Here is a 23,856-nt window from a genome sequence, read left to right as displayed (position 1 = left end):
GTATTTCCTAGCTATATGTGAGAAAGAAAAAAGTTTGGTACTATATTAAGGCCCATTTAGACAACGTTTATCACTCAAAACTCGCTCAAAAGCCATGTTTTGAGCGATAACCGTTGCGTCCAAACATGCAACCATCCTGCACTATTCGTTCATCAGTGATTTCTAGCAATCTAGATATCACCGATGACTCTTATCAGCACTGCCCACTGATTTACTTAGCGGTCGGTGCTGATAGTATTCTTCAGCTGATATCCCGCTGGCAGTTCTCAGCAGGACACCAGCTGAACGCTCTGAGAATAATGCAGCTGTTTACACATATAAAACAGTTGCTTTGTTCTCTCAGCTATCGCAGAGATTTTTTGGCTCCGACTGCATTAACTCTTAAGTAGCTAATTAGCTACTTAGGGTTATGCAAAGATGATCGCTTAAAACTGTTACTCATGTCGTTTGAGTGATCTTTCAGTTTAAATGGGCCTTTAGCCAGTAGAAAAAACGTTACTGTTCTCAGTAAAACATTCCTAATGAAGAAACCCAAGTAGTCTTGAAAGCTTGCACTGCTAGCATCATCATTTCTTTTTGTTAGCCATTACAAGGTAACATATCATTAGGTTACATGACTGTTCAGGTAGAAAGCTATTCATAATGAACTGTTTAATGAGTAAATGTAAGTCATTCCTAAATTATAATTGTTCACAGAACAAACAAAACCTCCCGAGCATTCTAGTGAGATACATCCATTTATACAATCTTCCTCATTAAACACTGACTGTACTTGTCATAAAATGCCCTGAAACCAATAGGGGAAGATTAATTATTTAGGCAGTTCTCATGCTTTACTGGCTGTAGTAACACTTCTATAACAAAGGTGCAGCACAGGAGCTTCAGAGAATAGTATAACAGAACCTAACTGATTGGAAAGTATTACCCCAGAACTGACTGACTGTGGCAAGAGGTCTCCCGTGAACCATCCTGGAACGGGCTAAACCTGTCACAATCACAGCATTGGGAATATAGCTTGCGGGAAAGAATAGTAAAAGACAAGATTTGGTCTAGGCAATTTTATAAATTCATATATCATCCACTCATCAATACCGATGACATTATAAATGACCTACCTGTAAAAATAAGAGCACCCTCTAACGGTGTTGTGAGTGAAATGTTCTTGGCTTTTCTCATTACCAAAGTCTTCCAGGGGATCTGACCACAAGATATCGCACATAGGCCCGTATGCAGGAGGTTCTTTAAAGCGATCTAACTGAGGAAAGTAAAACAATGATATTTAATTCCACTTCTCAGATTATATCAACATGGACTCACATATAACAAAATAGACTTCAGCTGGAAGTCTCTTAACAGTAAGGCTGGGTTCACACAGGGCTGATTTGTCGCGGTTTTGCTGCGGTTTTTCCATTGCGGTTTTGACGCAGAAGAACTGCTTCTGCGGCAAAACCGCTTCAAAGGTTAATTGGGGCTTGCGGATTTTCGTGTGGAAAAATCCGCACGCTTTTTTACTTTTTGTAGCATATTTGGTGCGGTTTTGGCTGCGTCGATAGAGGTCTATGGACAAAAAAGAGCTGCGGAAAAGACCAAAGAATGAACATGCTGCATCTTTTAAAACCGCAACGCAGTTGCATTTCCGCACTGCGACTGTGCGGAAAAAATCCGTCCTGTGAGAAGAGCTTTTTGGCAAATCTCATTTGTGCTGCATTGCACTGCAAACGCAGCGGTTTTGCCGCAGTGCGGATATGCAACGGCAATCAGCGGCAAAACCGCGGCAAATCTGCCCTGTGTGAACCCAGCCTATTAGAGCTGGGTCTAGTAACTATCTCTGTATAAAAGCGCAAGAACAAGGTCCAGTGTCGATTCCTTTGAAAGATTTCTTAAAGTGACGCAGTCATCACCTTTGAGCCTCATAAACTGAGTTATGGGACCAAAAAGGTGAGGGAACAGGGAGTCCAGGGAGGTATCTGTCATACTCACAGGCACCCAGTTTCAGCGCTGGGACTCTGACGGCAGCAGCTGGACTCTTTCTGCATGCGCGTTTCCCATTTTTCTCTATGGAATGCCCAGTGAGTATGAAACAGATCCCCAAACTCCCGGTTCCCTTACCTTTGAGCCCTAGGACTTAGTTAATGGGGCTCAAAAGTGATAACTGCGTCTCTTTAAAGGCCCATTTACATGCAACGACTATAGCTCAAAATTCGTTTAAACGGCTGAATTTGATATAGTACATAATAGTTGATATAGTAATAATAGTTACATAAAAATGTGGGCAACGGACACTTTTAAGGTGAACCTAAAATCCATCATTCAGCTACTAAACATAAAGCACTTTGCATTATCTGTCAGTAGACCGCAGGCTGTTTTCTCCATGGGAGACGGCAGTTAACATTGTATTCTGCTGTCATCCGCGACGAGAACAATGCAGCAGTGCAGGGCATGTGGTTAATCACAGGCTGGGCTCCGCAAACAGCTGGTGGAGGCCCATTTACATGCAAATGAAGATGATAAAGTGTTAATGGCCATCAGTGTCCGTTAACACTTTATGCAAAAAGATTGCTAAAACTTACAATCTTTTAAATGATTATCTTTGCATATATATGGGCCTTAAGTGGCTGGGGACGACTATGTGACCACTCATTGAATGGTAGAGTTGTAAGGGACCTCCAGGGACATCTGGTCCAACCCCCCACTCAATGCAGGATTCACTCGATTTGCCAAAAAGAGGCGACTGATGTGGAAATGCAGTATCACATGGAAATCTTTCAAATAAATAGGCGATTACATAATACATGTGGGAGGGGGCATCAGTCTTACCAGTGGCTCTCTCCGCTGGCTCAAGTACTACCCACATAAAAAAATAAAAATCATGTACGCATCTATTTTTTTTCATGAACACGGGGAAAAAAGTGCCCTGTTTTTACGAACTATCCAGGACTTTCTGGACTGTTGACAACCCTGATGACACCCATATGCTGTAATAGAGCATATTGAAAAGGTTGCCCACATGGGTAATGCTAATTGTTACACACAGATGAACCAAAAAAAAATTTCTCTGCTCTAAAGAAAATGATTTAATGTAATGAAGCTGAATCATCATTTGTAAGTAATTTTCACAGTTTTTATAGAATGCTGCAAACCCTGGAAAACCTTTCTGAAAAACAAGTTGCGGCTGACTTGTCACATTGATTTATCCATCTATCACGTTGGCTAATCCAGTCAGGAAGTAGAATAAAACCTAAATAATTCAGCGATGAAACAGTGAAATTTTAGCCCAGGGCTTTATATTATTTGAGGTGAATGAAGTGATATTTCATCGCCTTGACGTTCAATTAAAAGGAAGAAAACTTTCATTAGAAAGATGCATTCAGAGATTCGACTTCAAATGTGTATCATAAAATATGCAATACGGAGCTGGAATCCCAAACTTATTTCAGGCTTGTAAATTATTTATGGTTTGGTAACTGAAATACTGAAATGAAATAATGTGTTGATAAATATGCAGATTGCGTTTCAAAAAGCCACGGACAGACTTCTTATTACCAACCGCGCATTCCAGAAAATGACTCCTCGTAAATAGGAAATTGAGCATGGCATCCCAGAACAAACATTGAGGCAACTGATGTATTTATGACTAGACTGTTTGCAAATGGGCCAAAATGTGGCACATAATGTTGCATCCCATTTTAGACACATTTATGTAACAAATGGGTCAAAAATAATGATCCACTGTGCGCTCAACAAGGGGCGTGGCTTATTAGAAAGGGCATGGCTTAGACTACTTGATCTAAATTTGTACTGTTTGAAGAGACTTGTCTCTAAGGGCAGCATGGGGTAGTTAAAGTCCGAATGATGACATCAATAAGTCTGCTGTGTGGATATATGCCATCGTTTCGGAGAAAATTACCTTTTATGAGCGGTTGCACATGCATAGAAGACTACCTAAAGAAGTCCTGGATATTCATGAGCTGCAGGCTAGCTACACACACCCACCCTCCAGCCAATGACTGACTGCTGTCTGCCTATTACTGTGCATAGAGAGACAGCTGCCAATCATTGGCTGGAGAGCGGGGTGGGTGTGGCCAGCCTGTAGCTCATAAATATGCCAGACTAGGTCTGTGTCTGGCCCCTACTAATAAAATGGAATTTTCTCCAAAACTACTGCACAGATACACACAGCAGACATTTCACTGTAATCAGTGTGACATGCACTACCGTATCCTGTTCTCAGAGAGGTCTGCAAAAAGATGGTGACAGATCCCCTATACATGCATGGCAAATCCTTAATTGTAGAGTATTTCTTTAAAATAATTGAAGTTTGGTGTTTTGGTTTCACAGCTCCAAATCCACTGCTTATATTCATAGTTATACAATTTAAACCCTATGGACTCCTATGTGAGAAAAACATTTCCCCCCCATGAAATGTATGAATTTCGGGTTGACAATGATTTTTGCAAGAGAGACTATTTAAAAATTTGGCACCATTTGCATTCTACAGCTTCTCTGTATAACTGTATATATAGAATCTGTAGTCCAAGTCTAATCGTAAATCTATTAGTGAGGCTGGACTGATGACTTGACTTTTGGCCCGCAACTCTCCTCTTCTACATGTTATCAGCTAATTTGTGACCAAAGCAAAGATAAAATTTGTTGTGTTCATAAATTAGCTAGATAGAAGAAAGTAGGAGGAAACTAAGCCATTAGTACAGCCTCACTGACACATTTTGTATTGAGACTTGAGGCCCTTTACACGCAATGATTATCGCTCAAAATTCGTTAAAACGATGGCTTTTGAGCGATAATCGTTGTGCGTAAATGCTACCATCATGCACTTTTCATTTGAATGATGATTTTTAGTTCAGCATAAAAACCATCCTTGAGACCGCACGCTGGGAGCAGGAGATAACGTACTTTCTATGCAGCCCTTGAGAGAAAACAGACAAGTAGCTGTTATCTCCCTGGCAGCTAGAGATTATATTGTTTTATCTTAGCAGCCCATTACTTAACAATAAAACTAATTACAGAGCTCAGTCCTCCTGCCGAGTTCTGCAACAGCACACAAATAAAGCTGATAAAGTACTAATAGGAATTTGTGCCCATTAGCACTTTATGCAAAATGATCACTCAAAACGATTATTCTCCTTATCTTTTGAACGATTTTTGAGTGATCATCTTGGCATGCAAATGGGGCGTTAGACTGCAGGTTTTATACACAGTGATATGTAAAAGCTGCAGGAGACAAAACTGTGGAATTTATAAAAACGAAACTCTACTGCAAAAATTAAGGTCAACCCAAAATACACGTCTTTAAGTGAAAAAAAATCTCCCCAATGGTGTCCATAGCTTTGAGGTTTTAGCATTCTGAAGACCTACAGCCAGCATAAGGTGGAGCTCACTTTGCACAGTTTTCATTTCAACTTCCACTTACCTTAGGGCAATTTTACTGAAGATAGATTAAAAGGGATTGTCCCACAATTATAAATTCAAAATTTAGTCTGATGTGTCTCAGGAGTTTTCCCAAAGCTATGGATGACTTATCTCATTGCTTGGGACGACACTGATCAGCTGATGTAAAGAAGCTCGAGTCCGGATGGAAGCTCTCAATTAGAGAGAGCTGCATTACCATACTTTGCCACTAAAGAACAGACTGCGTTCTGACAATTCTGGCTGGCTGCAAGTTCCTTCACATCAGCTGATTGGCAGGGCTCCTGGATGGCGGATCCCTGCTGATCTGCTATTGATAACCCATCTTCATGATATCAATAGCTTTCGACTGGAAAATCCAGGTTCAAAAACTTTTATGTTTTGCCTAATTTAAGACAGTAAATATGTATTTAATCGTGGCACAACTGCTTTCATGTGGCATTATTTAACTCTATGGCAAAGTGAAACGAAGCATACTATATATACACACACAATAACCATCTAGAGCATCATGAATCATTGCTGCAGGTTTCAAAGCAGTGACAATTTTTTACATTTACAGATTCAGTAAAAAATAATGACTTTGAGAAACGGTGGAATCATCTTAAGCACTTACTTTTCTAATGTCATCTAAAGTGTTGATTTCTGGAGATAAACCACCATGTACACACAGGAACTGCTGGTTCATCAGAGCAGCCAGAGGAAGGCAGTCAAAGGCATCCATGCAGGCATCATACACGCGTTCTGAATATTTTATTTTACCTTTTAGTGATGGTGAAGAAGTAAAGAACCAGGCATTAAAACAGATTGATATTGTACAGTCACAAGAGTTATGTGAAAAACAGACATTTATGGGACAAAGATAATGGGGGGGGGGGGAGTATACATCTTTGGGTTTCTGCTGGCTCTGGGTCTTCACTGTGATATGTTGTTTACAGGCTGCAGAAGCCCGTGTACGGGACATCACATGCTGCTGCAGCCAATCGCGGAACTCAGTGATCAACTGCAAACAATCCTGTAAACGGCACTCACAGTGGAGACCTGGAGCCGCCAGCGTGGGACAAGCAGAGAAATGGGAGAGGGGAGTATGAGCTGGATTATTTTTATACATGGACCCGAAAAAAAAAATTATCTTGAAAAACCCCTATAATCTATTTAATGAAGACATATAATATTTAATTTAAGCTATTCTTTCTTTCAAACCATTCATATATGCAAGAAATAATATAAAATTCAATACAGTTATCCTATACTTATAGTACAAAGCAGCCTTGTGTTGCTATTCTGGAATTTTGGGCCATCTTGGAAGAGTCTTCTATATTAACCAATCAGGTTCCGGTTCATAAATGTAAAACCTTATTTGTGTTAATGACAACTTTAGTGAACTCTTAACTTGTTGATGCATATGGAAGAAATTAGAGTAGAAGATGACAACAAATGCACCAATTTTCATACAACATGGTCTCTGCTCCGCTCCTGCCCTGAACGCAGTACTTGGCTTCTCACCGGGGTCATAGCCTTGTAGACATTCTTTCATTAAACACAGCTAGACCGTTCACAATCAAGTGTTCCCTTACTGCAGTTCTTCCCCCTTTCCTTACTCCGTGTTTTACTGCGGGTCCTTGTGTTAAGGCATTTACTAGCATCACCAAATAGGTTTTGGAAGCGATGAAATAATATGACTGTAACAAGGATCGGTGAATTGTACATGTTGTATGTTTTCTTAGCACGCCATTGTATATGCTTTCAATAACAACATTTGAACCACTATAACTTTAGTGCAATTAAATGAAGAAATCAAAAAGTTTTCGGGTCAACAAACATGAACAAATATAATCTGATATTTAAAAGGCGTTATCGCACCCCAAGGACAGGTGATAACTGTATGATCTGGGGTCTGACCATTAGGACTACCAGGGATCATGAGAATGGCAAACTCTGCGTTCCCCAGGGTGAACAGAGTGCAACCGTGTGAATGAAGTGGTGGTCACGCATGTACAATGCTTCTCCATTCACCTGGGGAACCCTTGTTCCCATGCTCCCCGAGGGCCCCAGGGATCAGACCTCCAGCAATGATATATCTTGTGATTAAATGATTAAAGCTGTTATCCCATCAAAATCAAGTGTTTCCAAGGTTACAAAAATGTCCAAGGGTTGTGTTGAGTATTGTATCTTGGCCATACCAAAGAAGTGAATGGAGCCGAGCTACAATACCACACACAGCCTGTGGAGAGGTTTGGCAACATTTCTGGAAGAATACATTTATGGTTTTCTAATTCCCCACAATCTCTTTAAAAAATTTTACATTTTTTTTCTGTGTAATGTTAAATTAGTTCATGCATCCAGTATTACTGAAAATTTTTACAGACAAACAAGTGTACGCACCACAAGATAAAAGACGAATCAAAGATGGTTAACTTAGTTTTTTTTTTTCCTGAAAGAAATCGTTGTAGGAAGCAGTAATAGAAAACAGCATTTGCATGCCACGCCACAATATATGTGACCTATGGGGCATGCTGAGATTTAACGGGGAAGGTCCAGTCAGAATTATCGGTTATGCATGTATATTACAAATCGCATAAATGAAGTGTGATCTTGGACCTACATTGAATTCCAAAACCAAAGGGCTCTATGAGGTTCTAACACCCATTTGGAACTGTTCATGGATTCTGATTGCTAAAAATATGACAAAACTTAAATCGAGGGCCCTTCAAATTAACATCAGTCTGCTCACATTGGTGGAGTTCTTCTTCCATATAGAGAGCCCAGTACTATGAATAAAGCATTATAGTTGGGGGCCATGTTACAGGTTTTGCATTGTGACTCAGAAGCTTCAAGGTTACGCCTCTGCGTTAAGGGGCTAATAGAAGTTGGGGGGCCCCATGATAAACTTTTGCACCCGGGCCCATGAGCCTTTAGCTACACCCCTGCTTCTATCTTTTTATTCCATTTTCTATACATGACTACAAGGGTTGCCATCCTACCTAAGCGGTTATGAACAGCCTTCAGAGATGTTTTTTACAGCAGCCACATGGCCCATAGTTACCTTTACCCCTTTGTACCAAAGAATGTTTGCACCTTAACAACCAACTAATTTTTCAGTTTTTTTCATCATCGCACTCCTATTTTTTTAGGGAGATTGAGGGAAAAAAAATCTGCGGTAGTTTTTAGGATTTCATTTTCACAGCAGTCAGCAAGCAGAAAAAATGTGCTAACATTATTCTCTGGGTCAGCACAATTCCAGCAATACCAAGTTTATACAGTTTTTTTTAATACTTTGCTACATTTCTACACTAATAACTTTTTTGTTAAGCTTTTCTTTCGTGTCGCCACATTGTAAGAGACACAATGTTTTTATTTTTTGATCAATGGAGCGCTAGTAAGGCTTGTTTTTAGCAAGACAAGTTCTAGAGTTCATTGATCCTATTTTTTGGAATATATAACATTTTGACACTTTTTATTAGATTTTTTTTAGACGCAATATTAACAAAATCTGCAATTCTCCCATGTTTTTTTTAATTTTTTTTAATGGCGTTCTCCATGAGGCATAAATAATATATGTTTAATTAATTCAGCGGGTCAGTACAATTACGTCAATACCGGATTTATATAGTTTTTTTTTTTTCTATCGCTGCATTCAAAGATCCCTAACATTTTTCTTTTTTCGGCAACGGTGTTGAGACTCTTTGACCGTTTTCTGTTCCATTTTTGTAAGCCAAGATAGGCAAAATAAGCCACTTTCATCATGCTTTTTGTATTTCCCACAGCTTACACCAGGCAGGTTAACTAACTTTTTTTTTTTACATGGATCATAATGAACACAGCGATTTCAAATTTGTGGTGTTATTTTTTTTTTCTTACTTGCTAAGGGGTTAAAGGTAGGGTTCTCAGTTTTATTTTCTTTGCATTTTTGCTAATTTTTTCACTTTTTTCCTACTTTGGCACTTGAATTTCAAATACACTACTTCAGTATTATAATGCCTAGGAAGCTCAGCCAGAGGCCGATCTACATAGGCCACCATAACATGACGGACCCTGAAGCCATCTTCAAGCCATGGCAACCCATCAGAACCCCGCAATCACATCGCAAGGGTCCAATGGGTAACAGAGGGATCCCCCTTCCTCTGTCAGCACTGTACATGCTGCAGTCACACTTATTATGTGACATGTAGAAAGTTAAACAGCCGAACCCTGGTGTTAAAGTAAGTGCTGGGGTGTCATGGGGCAAGCCAAGCCGCCCAAGCCTCCACTTCCTTGGCATGTATGTCCCTATGTCCCTTGCCAGGCTGTTGATTGAGCACCGTGAAGCAGTCTATGCATCAGAATAAGGCCCCTTAACGACTGCAAGAAAAAGGCATATGGGCAGTCATAGGAGGTTAACCTATCGTCATATACGTACGGCAAATATGTGCGGGGATTATATGCAGCGGGATCAGAAGCCAAGCTTGCTTCATACACAGTGAGTGTCAGCTATCTAAGAGCTATAGGAGGCAGTTTTTAGCTGCCAGGAGGAACCAAAACTGGCCAATGAAGCGGGGGCGCTCCAGCATGAAAGTGCAGATACTCTTTAAACATACAGTGAAACGAAAAAAAAAATAAAACTGTATATTGTATGTGTTTCTGTGATCTTTTCACATGTACCTGTGACATAAGAGCACTTAACCGCAAAGAATTTAAACTCTATGTTCCCAGAAAAAAATGGGTTCTGAGTTCCACATTGACTGCACACCTGAAGGGTGACTAATGGACAACCCAACATACTATCACTGCGTGTTACTGTGGCCTCATATAAATTACTGACATGCAACAAGTGAGGGGAACCTAAATGCTGCAACACATCATAGAGATCCATTACAATGTGGCATACTTACATTCTTGCTTGAAGGTAAAATATTCTGTTAGATGTCTACATTCATGATTCCCACGTAGTAAAAACAGAGTTTTGGGATATAGAATTTTCAAGGCCCACAAATACAACACACACTAAAAGATAAAGAATACGTCACTGAATAATAGCGGACAACACCAATGTAACACCAAGTAATATGATACTACGCTCATCCCCTTATTAACACTTTGAAAACCCCAGTAATTAAATGTTTTCCTTAAAGAAGTACTCCATTTTTCATTCTTTGAGAGATTCAGCACGATATCAGTGATCCCTGCTGTGGGGAAACCAGTTCTGTAGATCCTCCTTATCAGGCTGTGTATTCTGCATTTTTCCTCTGGTGTTCAGGTCACATGACCAACACTCTGACAATGCTCCGTGTCCTGCAGTTAATGGGGTAGACCTATGACAACTGTCATTAAGAAAAAAAAACAAAACACTGTCTTTCTTGCCCAAAGCAACCAATCGCTGCACATTTTTTTTATTTTTTTTAATTCTGCTCTTGAAAATAAAAGCTGTTCTGTGATGAGTTGCTATGGGCAAGAAAGACCGTTTTTTTTCCGTCAGTTGTCATTAACCTGCCCTATTAATCGCATTGTTGTCAGAGTGGTGATCATGTGACATGGAGGCAAGAAGAAAATTGCAAAAATACATAGCATGGAGGGGATTAGCTACAGAACTGGATCATTCAGAGCACAAGGCATTGATACTGTGATCGATTTCTCAAAAAAAAAAAAAAAGGGAACACCACAGTGTTCATTTACAGCAATGTATCACCTACTTTCAACTAATTGTGAATCACATTCCATTTTTCGAATCCGTTGGCAGATTTGTTTTATCCAGTTGCCTGTACACTACTATGGGGGCTTTTATCTTGCTTGAGATGTAGTTGAAGGGGTTTTCTGGGCATTTACAATTGATGAGCTATTCTCAGTATGGGTCAGCAATAGTTGATTGGCGGGGATCTACCGCTTAGGATCCCGGCCGATCAGCTGATCCTCTGTCAGTGCAGTGGGGTCGGACTCTGTAGTGTAATAAAAAGGCTTTGCTCCCATTGATTTTAATGGGAGTGAAACCTTTCTTATACACTTCCAGCTCCGGTCCTGATGATCACGCCCGGCTCCACTGCACTGGCAGCTGGCCGGAGGATCAGCTGAACGGCGGAGATCCTGTGCATTGGATAACAAAGTCATTGTAATCCTGCCTGTGATAATGAGATGACTGCTGAAAAGTTGTCCATTTAGAACAGCAAGTATCAGACTATTATTAATTTTTTTTAATAGATCATGACTAGAGATGAGCGAACGTACTCGGATAAGCACTACTCGTCCGAGTAATGTGCCTTATCCGAGTATCGCTGTACTCGTCTTGAAAGATTCGGGGAGCGCCGCTGCTGACAGGTGAGTTGCGGCGGGGAGCAGGGGAGAGCGGGCGGGAGAGAAGGAGAGAAAGATCTCCCCTCCGTTCCTCCCCGCTCTCCCCTGCAGCTCCCCGCTCCGCGGCGCTCCCCAAATCTTTCAAGACGAGTACAGCGATACTCGGATAAGGCACATTATTCGGACGAGTAGTGCTTATCCGAGTACGTTCGCTCATCTCTAATCATGACATTGAAAGTGAAAACTAAAAAATACACAAATTTTTAAAAGTATGTATAACAGAAAACCTGATTTCTACAATAGGCCATTTTCTGACGGCACATTCTCTATAAATGTACAATTTACATTTTATACTTAAAAGTTGAGTAAGTTTTTAAAAACTTTGGTTTACTTAAAGTTGTACTAATCCTGAGCCGAGTATTACAGCCGAGTTATTCTTCTATAATGTGATGTGTGACAAAGAAGCTCAGCAATACTCAGCAATCCAGTTGGAGCACTGGGATAGAACCCCTGAACGTAGTGTGAAACGCCATCTGAATGTAGCCTTACCTACAAGGGGTTCAAAACACATTAATAAAGTAGAACATTGTACTTACTTCAATGCTAAAGTATCCTCTGTCAACATAGTCTCCCAAGAAGAGGTAACGCGTGTTGGCAGGTGATCCCCCCACTTCAAACAACTTCATCAGGTCAAAGAACTGTCCATGGATATCTCCACAAACTGCATGAGAAAAAAAAGAAAAAATATATCATTATTTGATTATCACATGTTATCTTTCAATACAAGTTAAGAGAAAATAAAGTAGATAATGAATATATAATAGTGGCACAAGCGATGTCCAACCAAATACAAGATTATGCACTACATTACTGAGTAACTGCCCTTTTTAAAAAACTTTTGACATGTCAGAGCGATTGGTCAAAGGTTTTCATCAGTGGAGGTCTGGGAGCAGAGACCCCCACTGATTACTCAAATGAAAAAGCTGCAGCGCCCATCCGAGCGCTGTGCCCCTTCAGCTGCCTTCGATGCTTGCTGGCTCCTCTTGGTAGTTGAAGATGGAAGACAGCTGAAGCAGCACAATGCTCGGAAGAGCACTGCAAACCCTTTATTTGAGTGATCAGCAGGAGTCTTGGCACCTGGTCCCCCACCAATCCTAACTTTTGACAGGCCTCTCTAACATGTCAAAAGTTTCAAAAAAGTCCAGATACTCTTTAAATAGAAAAGGTACCCACCTTATACAAATGAGAAATAATATAAAAGTGCAATGCCAAGATACCAAATACCTTACCGCTACCAAACATAACAACTGAAGGATAAACTGCGGTAGATAGATGATGAGACTTGATAGTTCCAGAATAATTAAATATTATTGTCATTTTAGTATGCAAAAAAATAAATAAAATTATATTATAATTATATATATATATATATATATATATATATATATATATATATATATATATATATATATATATAATATAAATAAAAGACACCTGGAGAGCTCTCTTATGGCTAGGACTGGTGACATTTAAGGAGAAAGCCGACTACGCAGTCAGATTAATGTTGCTTGAAAACTTCAATTTTGGCTAGTTCAACTGGCCATCTAATAGGAATGAAAACCTCCCAAGTGTCCCCTAATGGCAGATGTTTGGGAAGGGGAGAGGTGAAGGGTTGAGCAACTGGATTTTTAACATGCCCAATCTTTTTTTCCTCATTTGAGATGAGCCACTGCCAGAAGTGCCTGGCAGCGGTTTACATCCATGTTTCCATTAAGAAAACAAGCACCCTCAACCAAGCGGAGTAAGTGTATGGGGTAGTTGGGAAGGATAATTAATTTATATCTTACAGGCAATGTGTGAAATAAGTCATTGTTAGAATGTCTAGGCAATGCATAGCATGCTAAAGTATGGAATCCACAATCCAACCCCCATAGTCTTCCAGTGTCCATTAATCCAACCCTCGTTCTCCTCCAAGGTGCACTACTATAGTCCCATAATAAATCCCAACTGACAGAGCCAAGCTGGGTCCCTGCTCTATCGCTCCTCCAGAGAACACATTGCCTGCAAGCTGCACGCATGACTGGACAGGTCTGGCTTTCCTTCGTTCAGCATAACATTGCTGCCGCATATTGTCTGGTCGTGGGTCCTCTTCAGCTCAGTGCCCTATGCAATGGTTGCCCGCCTGACAGGGGTTTAGACCCACCGAGCCCCTCACCTCCCGCCAACCAGCACCACTTTGAAAATCTGAATTACTAATAGAGAAGCAGACTGTGAAAGCACAGGAGCCATAGTCATGTTGTGTGAAGGTACCTTTACAGATATATAATCAGATGGGAGAGACAGATATACATCGATAAGTCATTAGTCAATCGCTGGCTGCCCATCAGTCCATAGGAGTCACCACGATGAAATAGTTCCAAAAGTCTAGTAGAAAATGTTCTTCTTTTTAACCAATTTCCCTACTAAGGCGCATTAACCAAATTAGATCATCAACAATGGAAGGTAAGTGAAAGAAGCTTTCAGTGTTTTGATAAGAGCTACCCCAAGTGACTCCTGAAAACAATTAGTGCATGCAGACAAAAATCTAAGCACACAGCAATAAACTGTCTTATGTGATTTGAAAGCCCTTAAAAGGCCGCAGGGAATATTAGGCAGAACAGCAGCAGAAACGTTCACATTTACTGCGCTTCCAACAAACCCATCTCATGTTTAATACACAACTGCATTCTCCAACTCTGGTGACCCCGGCAAGCGCCTCGCTAGGGCTTCCTTGCCATTGATAGGTCTCTGCTCACAGCATGTAATAATGCCATGAAATCAAGAGGTGATGAAGTTGTTGGCACGACATTACACGGACTCTTAAAATAAGCAGAAGAAAAAAATAAAAACACTCAGATATCCTTGGATTAATAACTTTGAATCTACCCTCCAGATTGTGGGCTCCAACCTCTGCAAAGTGTACTGTACACTGAAAGCCACAAGTTGGAGAGCATGGTCGAAATGATGGAACCATAGCGCAAAAAGGAAAATTCCTATTAGTGAAGACTATGATTATTATTACCTATACACCCCCCCTTCTGCATGCTTATAGGTGTACACAGAATACCCCATATTTTAATGCACCTGTCTCTATGTACAAGGTAGGTCTGCAGCTGCAACTAAATAAACCCCATGACTTTACCGATGCTCAAGCAAGCGCACCAGATTATGGCTTCTAGTCAATGAGCTTAAATACATAATTTTGCTGACAATCAAAATGACTGATGAACCTTTGGGATAAGTAGCTTATGTTCTTCATGTGAGCAGCTTCCATCAGCCATTGTGGAAGAAGGTATTCCCCGAGAAGAGTTAAATTCTATCTAATTTTCCAGATGACTCGTGTGTACATGAGGAACAACACTACCTCTGGCCAATATATGACTTGCATCCCTCCGCAGTATATACATGTGAATCTCTCAGGAATTGTGGAAGAAGCCTGGCTGTTGCTCTGTGTGTACTGTTTTCTATAGACTGTACACAGATATCTAAACACTTTGCTCTGTAGCTGTCTGTAACACACTCACAGACATAAAATCACTTAGTATAATATACAGTAAGCATGAGAAGTTGAGATTTCTGCTGTTAAGACAGGAAATTGTAACATTATTAGCTTTCATGCAGTGCCTGTTTGAATCTTTACTTCCCTCCTTCCCCCTCCCCTCTGCTCTCTATACATTTCAGTGAGCATGGTGACTCATCCCTCTCCTCCACCACTACCGTCAGTCATATTAAAGCAAGCAGCGATCAACAGGTTAGGAGAAAGGGAGACATCTAGTGGCCAGCACCTTGGAGGGATTTTTTTTTTAGCTGAGAAAATTCATTTTAGGTAAATAAAATAGTTTTGCTAGTTATGACACTAGAGGTCATATAAGCACAAGTTGTTTGAAAAGTTAGTGACCATTTAAGAACATGTCCAGACATGCTGGTTGGATGCAATATGGCTACCGGTTATCAGGAATACATGATGATGGCATAACTAATCACGTTTTCAGACTAACTGGCATCATAGAAGGTTGTCCCTGTACTGTGTGGGGAGCTCTATAACAAAAACGAATCAGAGAGATAGTTAATGACCGGTGCCAAGTATTATCCAATACTGCCTTATGTCATGTGGAAAGCAGACTGCATAGGTGGCACTTAACTATGGCTATGTACACATCTTTGTCAGAAGTCCCATTCAGAGCCATAGAAGCAGATCAATCTTACAATTTTGGACAAAATAGCGCAATATGCTGTGCTACCTCATCTGGGAAAATGCTGAAGGACATAACCGAGGCTGAATAGAGACCATTTTGGTCAATGAGGTCCTTCTGGTTCCATTTGATTTCATCATATGACGGATCTGTTAAAGCAGGAATTCCATTCCAAAAAACTGAATCGAGCCTGAAGATTGGTGTGAACCCAGCGTTAGGGCATGTGTTTGACCTGCAGAAGCATGGCGCAGCTGAAAACCACAATACAAAACTGCAGCGATTTGCAGTAAAATGCATGCAGTTTTCAGAATACATTATTCAGTACAATTAACATGCACATTGAAAATACTGCAATAACTGCACAGAAAGATGCCACAACTGAGGCACAACTACCATGTGGAAACCAAACCTTAAAAAGGGAACCTGTCAAGCTGTCCAAACCGCCGGCATCATGTTATAAAGAAGGAGGAGCTGAGTAGATTGATATACAGTTTTAGGCCGCCTGCAGAGAGCGACGCGTACTTACCCGCGCCCGCAGCTGTCTGATGTGCCGGGCAGCCGGTGCATTCGCAGACCGGAGCCGGCGTCGGGTGAGTGACGTCTCTGTGCGGGGCTCTGCGATTGTTAACGCAATCTTATGCAGGCTTGCAGCGGCGGAAATCCCGCCGCAAAATTTCCGTTCGTGTGCAGGCGCCCTTATGGGGAAAGGTTCAGTATAACTTGGATTTTATTCACATATATATTTGCTCATTCTGGGCCTAGAGGTCCAGTGGGCGGTATTATCAGTGATTGGCAGCTGTGTATGACTGTGGATAAATAGCTGTCAATCACTGATAGCTCCGCCCACTGGACTGTTCAGCTCAGAATGAGCAGAGATATAAATAAATAAAATGAAAGTTATACTGAATCTTTCCCCATAAAACTATATATCAATCTGATCACCTCCTCCTGCTCTATCACATGGTGTGTCTGCAGTTTCCATAGCATGTTCAAAAGGTGACAAGTTCACAGGATCCCTTTAAAGCTGGGTTACCTTAAATACTTGTTTTTAAATGATTTACAGTATACTATATCATTTTCACATATTTTGCCAGTTCATATGTCCCATTAATAATAAATAGTTACAGTATTAAGACTGGTATAACATAGGGAGCTCATGCAGGGAAGCATGCACACTATTGTGGGTTAGGTCACTGAAGACGATGAACAGATGAATGTACGTCACTATCTATGTGCCGATTCTCCAACTGCGGTGCAGTCGCACTGTATCTGGAGACATCAGTCAACATCATGATGGGTGCAGCTCAACAAAGGAGGGGAACACGGACAAGTTAGGTAGAGACTGCTGATATGGGCAGTTCATAACAGCAATTTGAGTATCCACGGAATGCATGAGAAACAAGATATTTGAGGATTGCTCTTTCTAGAGAACAAAATGAGGATACAGTTAGCTTCATCTACAAGTCCCACATAGTATGATGGGAATACGTCGGAGTATTAGATTCAGGTGATAGAGTTCCTTTTAGGGTGCTATTACACAGCAACAATTCTCCTCTGCAAAATGCAGGTGGAGAAGTACAGATTGAGGCTGGCACCCAACTCATCATATTGATTGAACTGTTGACTATGGGTACCATCCACAATTAGAATAGTCCCACCTACGTTTTGCAGGGAAGAAAGGAAAAAAAAAAGTTTGGAACAGTGTTCGTCAGTAGAACAAAATATCATTGATGTCAGTTAGAGAAACAAAATATTCTTGTAGATATGATGCCAACAAAGAAAAAGATGATGTCAACAGTGCAAGCTTTTGAGGCTACTTAGACTTCTTCACCAGGCCTACTACTGGCCTAAGGAAGAGGACTTAAAGGGGTTTTGTCATAAAAAAAAAAATTCTATACTTATCTATTACTCCCCCCCCCCCCCCCCCCCCCCCCCCCCCCCCAGTCTCCTTACCACATGTTCTCCTGGCTGAGCTTCTGCAGTGCCCCTAAGTCACCTCACCGCATGCCGGCCGGCTTGTTATAAAGCTGGCATTCCTCACATTTCTTTCTTCCGGCCGGGTCACTAAAGGTCACGTGCCTGTGATGGAGCGTTCACTGCCTAGGAAGGAATGCTGATCTATTGCCGAGACAGATCTCATAAGCAGTTTCTGCAGTAGTTCAACACTCCTCCTACTGGTCTGTGACCTATGACATAACGTACATTGACTGGCAGGAAGGAGACTGTCAGCAATGTACATAACCTCACAGGAAGCAGAAGAATTAGCCAGCTGAAGGTGAGGTGACTCCTCCAGACTGCAGGAGACAGGAGAAGATAAGGGAGGTGAAGATCAGGTAAGTAGACTGACGGGGGAGGAATAGGTAAGTATAGAATTTTTCTTTTTTAATAACAGAACTCCTTTAAGTAGCATTGATAACTTGCACTGTTAACATCATTTACTTTGCTAGCCATTAAAGGGGTTGTCCCGCGCCGAAACGGGTTTTTTTTTTTTTTAAACCCCCCCCCCCCCCCCCCGTTCGGCGCGAGACAACCCCGATGCAGGGGTTAAAAAAACAACCCGCACAGCGCTTACCTGAATCCCGGCGGTCCGGCGTCTTCATACTCACCTGCTGAAGATGGCCGCCGGGATCCTCTGTCTCCGTGGACCGCAGGGATTCTGTGCGGTCCATTGCCGATTCCAGCCTCCTGATTGGCTGGAATCGGCACGTGACGGGGCGGAGCTACATGGAGCCGGCATTCTGCACGAGCGGCCCCATAGAAGACTGCAGAAGACCCGGACTGTGCAAGCGCGGCTAATTTGGCCATCGGAGGGCGAAAATTAGTCGGCTCCATGGGAACGAGGACGCTAGCAACGGAGCAGGTAAGTATAAAACTTTTGATAACTTCTGTATGGCTCATAATTAATGCACAATGTATATTACAAAGTGCATTAATATGGCCATACAGAAGTGTATAACCCCACTTGCTGCCGCGGGACAACCCCTTTAAGGCCGGGCTCACACGACCGTATCATAAAACGCTGCATAAAATGGCAGTCTTATACTTGCGTAGGGAATTACATATCCCCGACTTCTTGCTCGCGTATGCCTGCGCGTGTACAGAATATTTTATGCACGCTGTCATGCACTGGCTTCCTGATTTCTTCTTTATGTATAAAAACACCGTACATTCGCATTATGCATGCGTAATGCGCAATACAAATAGTTGGCGTGAGCCCGGCCTCATCATATCTACAAGATGATTTTGTTTCTCTTGCTGACCGTACTAACATTTTGCAAGGGAGAACAACTCGGTGTAATAGCACCCCAAGAAGTCAGTGAAGTCGTCTACAAAAAGAGGGTTTTCTATTCCAATTTTGAAAAACAACTTTCTATTTGAATGGAAGGAATCTTACTGGTTTATAAAACACCTGGAAATCTTACAGAATCCCAGCAAACGACGAACAGACTGCTTCATTGTGATGCAGCATTACCATGTAAACTACTGCAGTAGCACAGAGTCCTGGGCTCGGCAAGGCAGCAGATGGCAGACATGGCTTCACAGAGGGAGACAGAAGCTCCAAAAGGCAAATTGTGCTTCTGCTATTGTTCATGCCTTTATATTTAGCGCAGGATTTTATGGTGTATTTTGCAGACTTTGCCTCCTAGAGACCTTCATATCTGCTATTACTCACAGGACACAAATCCAAGTAACTTTCCTGGCACTTTCACAAACTAGTTCAGTCTTCAGTTTGCCCCAATATGGTTCACTTTATCTATAATAAATGCTAGCATGGAAATAATGCACACTGGATTACTTCATTTTGGCATCCAAATATCAATTCAGTAAATGGAAATACTAAAGAACTTCTTACCATATCTCATTCAGCAGCTCCTACACAAAGAATGGTTTCAATATATTCAAAGATTAATAGAACTCGCTCATATTATTCAGCAAATGATGCAGATCCCCATTGTTCCCACGTGCTGTTGGAAACACAGTTTTACCATGTCTGTAGTGTGATTACACTGCATGTTTTATGGACATGGAAATGTGCATGGAAATGAAAAAGGTTTGGTACGGTGTTAGCCAGGAGAGCAAAATGTGATTGTTCCCAGCAAGAGGAACCAAGTAATCTTCTACATATGATAGCTTTTAATGGCTAACAAAAATACATGATGTTACAGCAAGTTTCCGAACCTCTTGGGGTTCTTCATCAGGCATAATAAAATAGATACAAAGAGGCATGCATATATATACACCCATACATATGACAAGGCACAGACATGGATGTGACTAATTTGCACTTAAAAGAATACCACAACAGGAGGAGTAGAAAAATAAATATTTAAATAGTCAACTGATAAAGATGTGAATGTTTTATGCTCTTTGAATTCGTGTTAGGGAGTCACCAGGTTTTCTCTGCTATAGATTTCACATACTTTCTAAGTGGCCAAGCACTTTTCTAGTCACGGGCACAACATAGTTCACATAAATATTGAAATAGTCCACTGATAAAGATGGGAAGGTTTTAGGGTCTTTGAATCAGCGTTAGGGGGTCACCAGGCGGGAGTGCTATCTCTGCTATAGATTTCTCATACTTCACAAGTAGCCAAGCACTTTTCTAGTCACAGGCACAATATAGAACACATGGCAGTCACCATATTAAAAGGCAATCTCAAGTCACAAAGCCATCAAAGAATTTGGGAGTACAAATTTCTAACATCTTTTGACACTTTAAACAAATTCTTCAAGAGGATTCATGCGTGACTGTGAAGTATGAGAAAAATATAGCACAGATAACACTGCTGACCTGGTGATCCCCTAACACTAATTCAGAGACCATAAAACCATCACATCTTTATCAGTGGAGTATTTAGGTATTTATTTATTTCTCTGCTCATCCTGTTGTGGTATTCTTTTAGGTGCAAATTAATCACATCCGTGTGTGTATATATATATATATATATATATATATATATATATATATATATATATATATATATATATATATATATATATATATATATATATATATATATATACACACACACACACACATATATACATATATATACACATGCACATGCCTCTTTGGATCTATTTCTTTATGCCTGGGGAAGAATCTTGAGAGATTGGAAAGCTCGCTATAACATCATGTACTTTTGTTAGCCATTAAAAGGAATCATATCTACAAGATTGCTTGGTTTTTCTTGCTGGGAACAATCATATTGTGCATGTAAAAGGCACATCAAAAGCGAGGTTAGAAAATTGCCTGCATTCACCAAAACTCACACGAATAAGAACCCTTCTTTTGAATGGAGTCATATACATGTGCAATGCAGTGCAGGACCAAACTGTGTCATGTCCTATCTTTTCACGTTGCTCAGAATGCACCACGAGTTGACATCTATGATGTCGGCACATCTCCGTAGGAGAGATGCAGCCCCTATGGGGGTGGGGGGGAATGTCTAGTGTACATAAAGCAGTGTTTGGTAGCCGCCTACAGCCAGCTAAAGTGGGCGAGGGGGAATTGCTGAGGCCCAGATCGAGACTCAAGAGAAGACTATGAGCCCCCAATCCCCTTTAAAGGCAGATATTTACATTATAAAATGCTAGCTACCAACAGCCATCATTACAGAAAGTTGAAGGGTCAGGAACACTATCTGTTCTCCTTAGGGAGAGCACCTAGAAGGTGAGTGAGGAGACTTATTAGGCTATCCATGCTCCTCTGGGTAATATGCAAATAAGGGAGATGGAACAATACACCTCTGCAGCGCCACCTTTTGGAAGGCAGCATTCCTGCAAGTCAATGTTAGACTCTTTAAAAGCATAGAGGGTTGAGTTTAGTAGAAAGCAATATGCAGTTAATGCCCTCTAGTGGTGGCTACATGTACCCAGTATGTGATCATGAGCTCTTTATCAGAAAAGCAAAGTTCCACACCCTATAAAGATAAATGAAGAACTTCAAAATCAGCCCTGTTAAAATTACTCGCTGCCTTTTTGGGGTGCAGTCACACAACGCAGTTTGGATGCAGTCAACCACACCAAAAATTGCAAAATTGGAAAAAAAATAGGTGTTCACTTTTGCTTCTTTTGCGGTTTTCTTAATTACAAACATAGCAAAATGGTAAAAATGGTTGCGATTTTTACCATATCCAAGCTGCCCCATGTTAACCCTTTCCAATCCAGTGTTGGACCTCGTCCGATATTGAGATTTCCCTGCTTAGCTCCACTGTCATACGAGGTCCGACATGTGTTTCTAACACTATGCAGAAGAGAGTTTCTTCTGTATATGCATATTACAGTATAGAAAGGAGAGCTGCAAAGACGAACCTCTATCTTACATACTGTAAGACATATATAGAAGAAAGACGTCACAGCTCTCTTCTGTATATTACAGTATGCAAGGGAGTGATCTGACAGCGCAGCTCTCCTTTACATACTGTTATATACAGAAGAGAGCTCCGATGACAGACCTGTCTCCTGCATAGTGTAATATACATATATATTACTAATGTTATATATACACACACACACACACACACACACAGTGTAATATACACATTAACTCACTTTAAACCCTTTGCAATCCAATTCTGGATTCAGGGTTTCCTAGGGGGTTTTCTCTTTATGCTATTATACAATGGTGCCACCTGCTGGCTAGAGCCAGTACTGCAGTATGAGACATGCTGGAGAGGCTCCCGACAACAGAGTGGCCAGTAATCAACAGTAAGAATTGCCGGCCAGATGTCTTCCAACATCGGAGCTGTACAGCCTTCAATCAGAGTGTCTTCAGACGTCAGACAGTGGATTGGAAAGGGTTAATTTAAAAAAATGCTAATAAAATAATCATTACAACATTTTTATGCGTTTCTGTTGAGTAATTCCAAGGAATGCACAACGTGCTTTCCTGCCCCAAAATAAATAAGATCTGGGGAGCGTGCGGGTGGCTGGGAAATGGATTTGGAAAAGGTTAATGTAGCCTTATGGCTAAAATTCTGAGCTGATTAAGTTCTGTATACTGGGAAGTAAAAATGTAGTCAGAATATTGCACACTCCAACCTCTTTCCAAAATAATAACATTTAAAGTATACCTGTTTCAGGTAACTTTTCCGAATAAGCTGCTGTGTGTGTTTACATGAGGAATAACACTTTCTGTGACCATTATATGACCGGTTTCCTGCATTTATCATCAGTTTTCTCTCTTCAGGTTCCATCTCTAATTTTCAGTCTTCCATGAGCTGATAGGAGGACACAAGCTGCTATGTCGTCTCCCATACACGGCAGACAATGGGAATTGGAGATTCTGCTCATTTATCTCTATTGGGCAAAAAACTTAGAAGCAGCAGCAGACTAGAAGACATTATATAGCAGTACTGAGCAGTGTAGATGTGAATTCTGCACAGGGGTCAAATAGAGCACTTACTAGAGCCCTCAACCACATCTGTGTTTCTCTCTGCCTCTCTATCACTCTACTCTGCTGCTTCCTCTGCTCCCCTTCCCTCTCCATAAACGTCTAGGGGCAGCATGTAACCTAGAGGTTTGCAAGCTGTGGCCTAGAGCCACATGCTGCCCACATTGCAATTGGTGATCAGGAGTAAATGAGGTGAAAACACAAAAGTGTGGCCATCTTCTTTAAATTTTTAGAAATTCGCTTTACAACTCAAATACCCCTTTAAGGCAAATATTTTTAATAGGCCATAAATGTCTCAGATGGTAATACTGCTTAACATTTTACTGTGGCCTTAGAGATGGGTTCAATTTGACAATACGGGCCTTGGGCTAGAAACAGTTGTGCATCCCTAATGTAATCAGATGTCTTGTCAAGCTTATCAGTTTTGAGATGGATTTTAGCAATATTGCAAAGTGAATTTTCAGCGCAAGTGGTGGTGGGGGTGGTAGTGGGTGTGGGTGGTGGTGGTGGGTGATGGTAGTGGGTGGTGGTGATGGATTT

At 41.0% G+C, this 23,856-nt stretch overlaps 1 protein-coding gene across 4 annotated transcripts in view; it reads right to left on the bottom strand.

Annotated features, from left to right (window-relative positions):
- Positions 1–23,856, bottom strand: part of PPP3CA (protein phosphatase 3 catalytic subunit alpha) — a 206,940-nt gene that overhangs the window by 49,779 nt on the left and 133,305 nt on the right. For all 4 annotated transcript variants that reach the window (XM_066573972.1, XM_066573973.1, XM_066573974.1 and 1 more), the window contains exons 3-6: positions 12,285–12,409; positions 10,296–10,407; positions 6,041–6,186; positions 1,116–1,255 (exon numbers count right to left, since the gene is read on the bottom strand). In XM_066573972.1, coding sequence (XP_066430069.1) covers positions 1,116–1,255; positions 6,041–6,186; positions 10,296–10,407; positions 12,285–12,409 — 523 coding nt within the window. The remainder of the gene's footprint in view (positions 1–1,115; positions 1,256–6,040; positions 6,187–10,295; positions 10,408–12,284; positions 12,410–23,856) is intronic.

This window comes from Eleutherodactylus coqui, chromosome 7 (assembly GCF_035609145.1).
Source record: "Eleutherodactylus coqui strain aEleCoq1 chromosome 7, aEleCoq1.hap1, whole genome shotgun sequence".
Lineage (NCBI taxonomy): Eukaryota > Metazoa > Chordata > Amphibia > Anura > Eleutherodactylidae > Eleutherodactylus > Eleutherodactylus coqui.
Note: the sequence above shows the minus strand (reverse complement) of the source record. Positions and strands in the feature narration are given on the sequence as shown.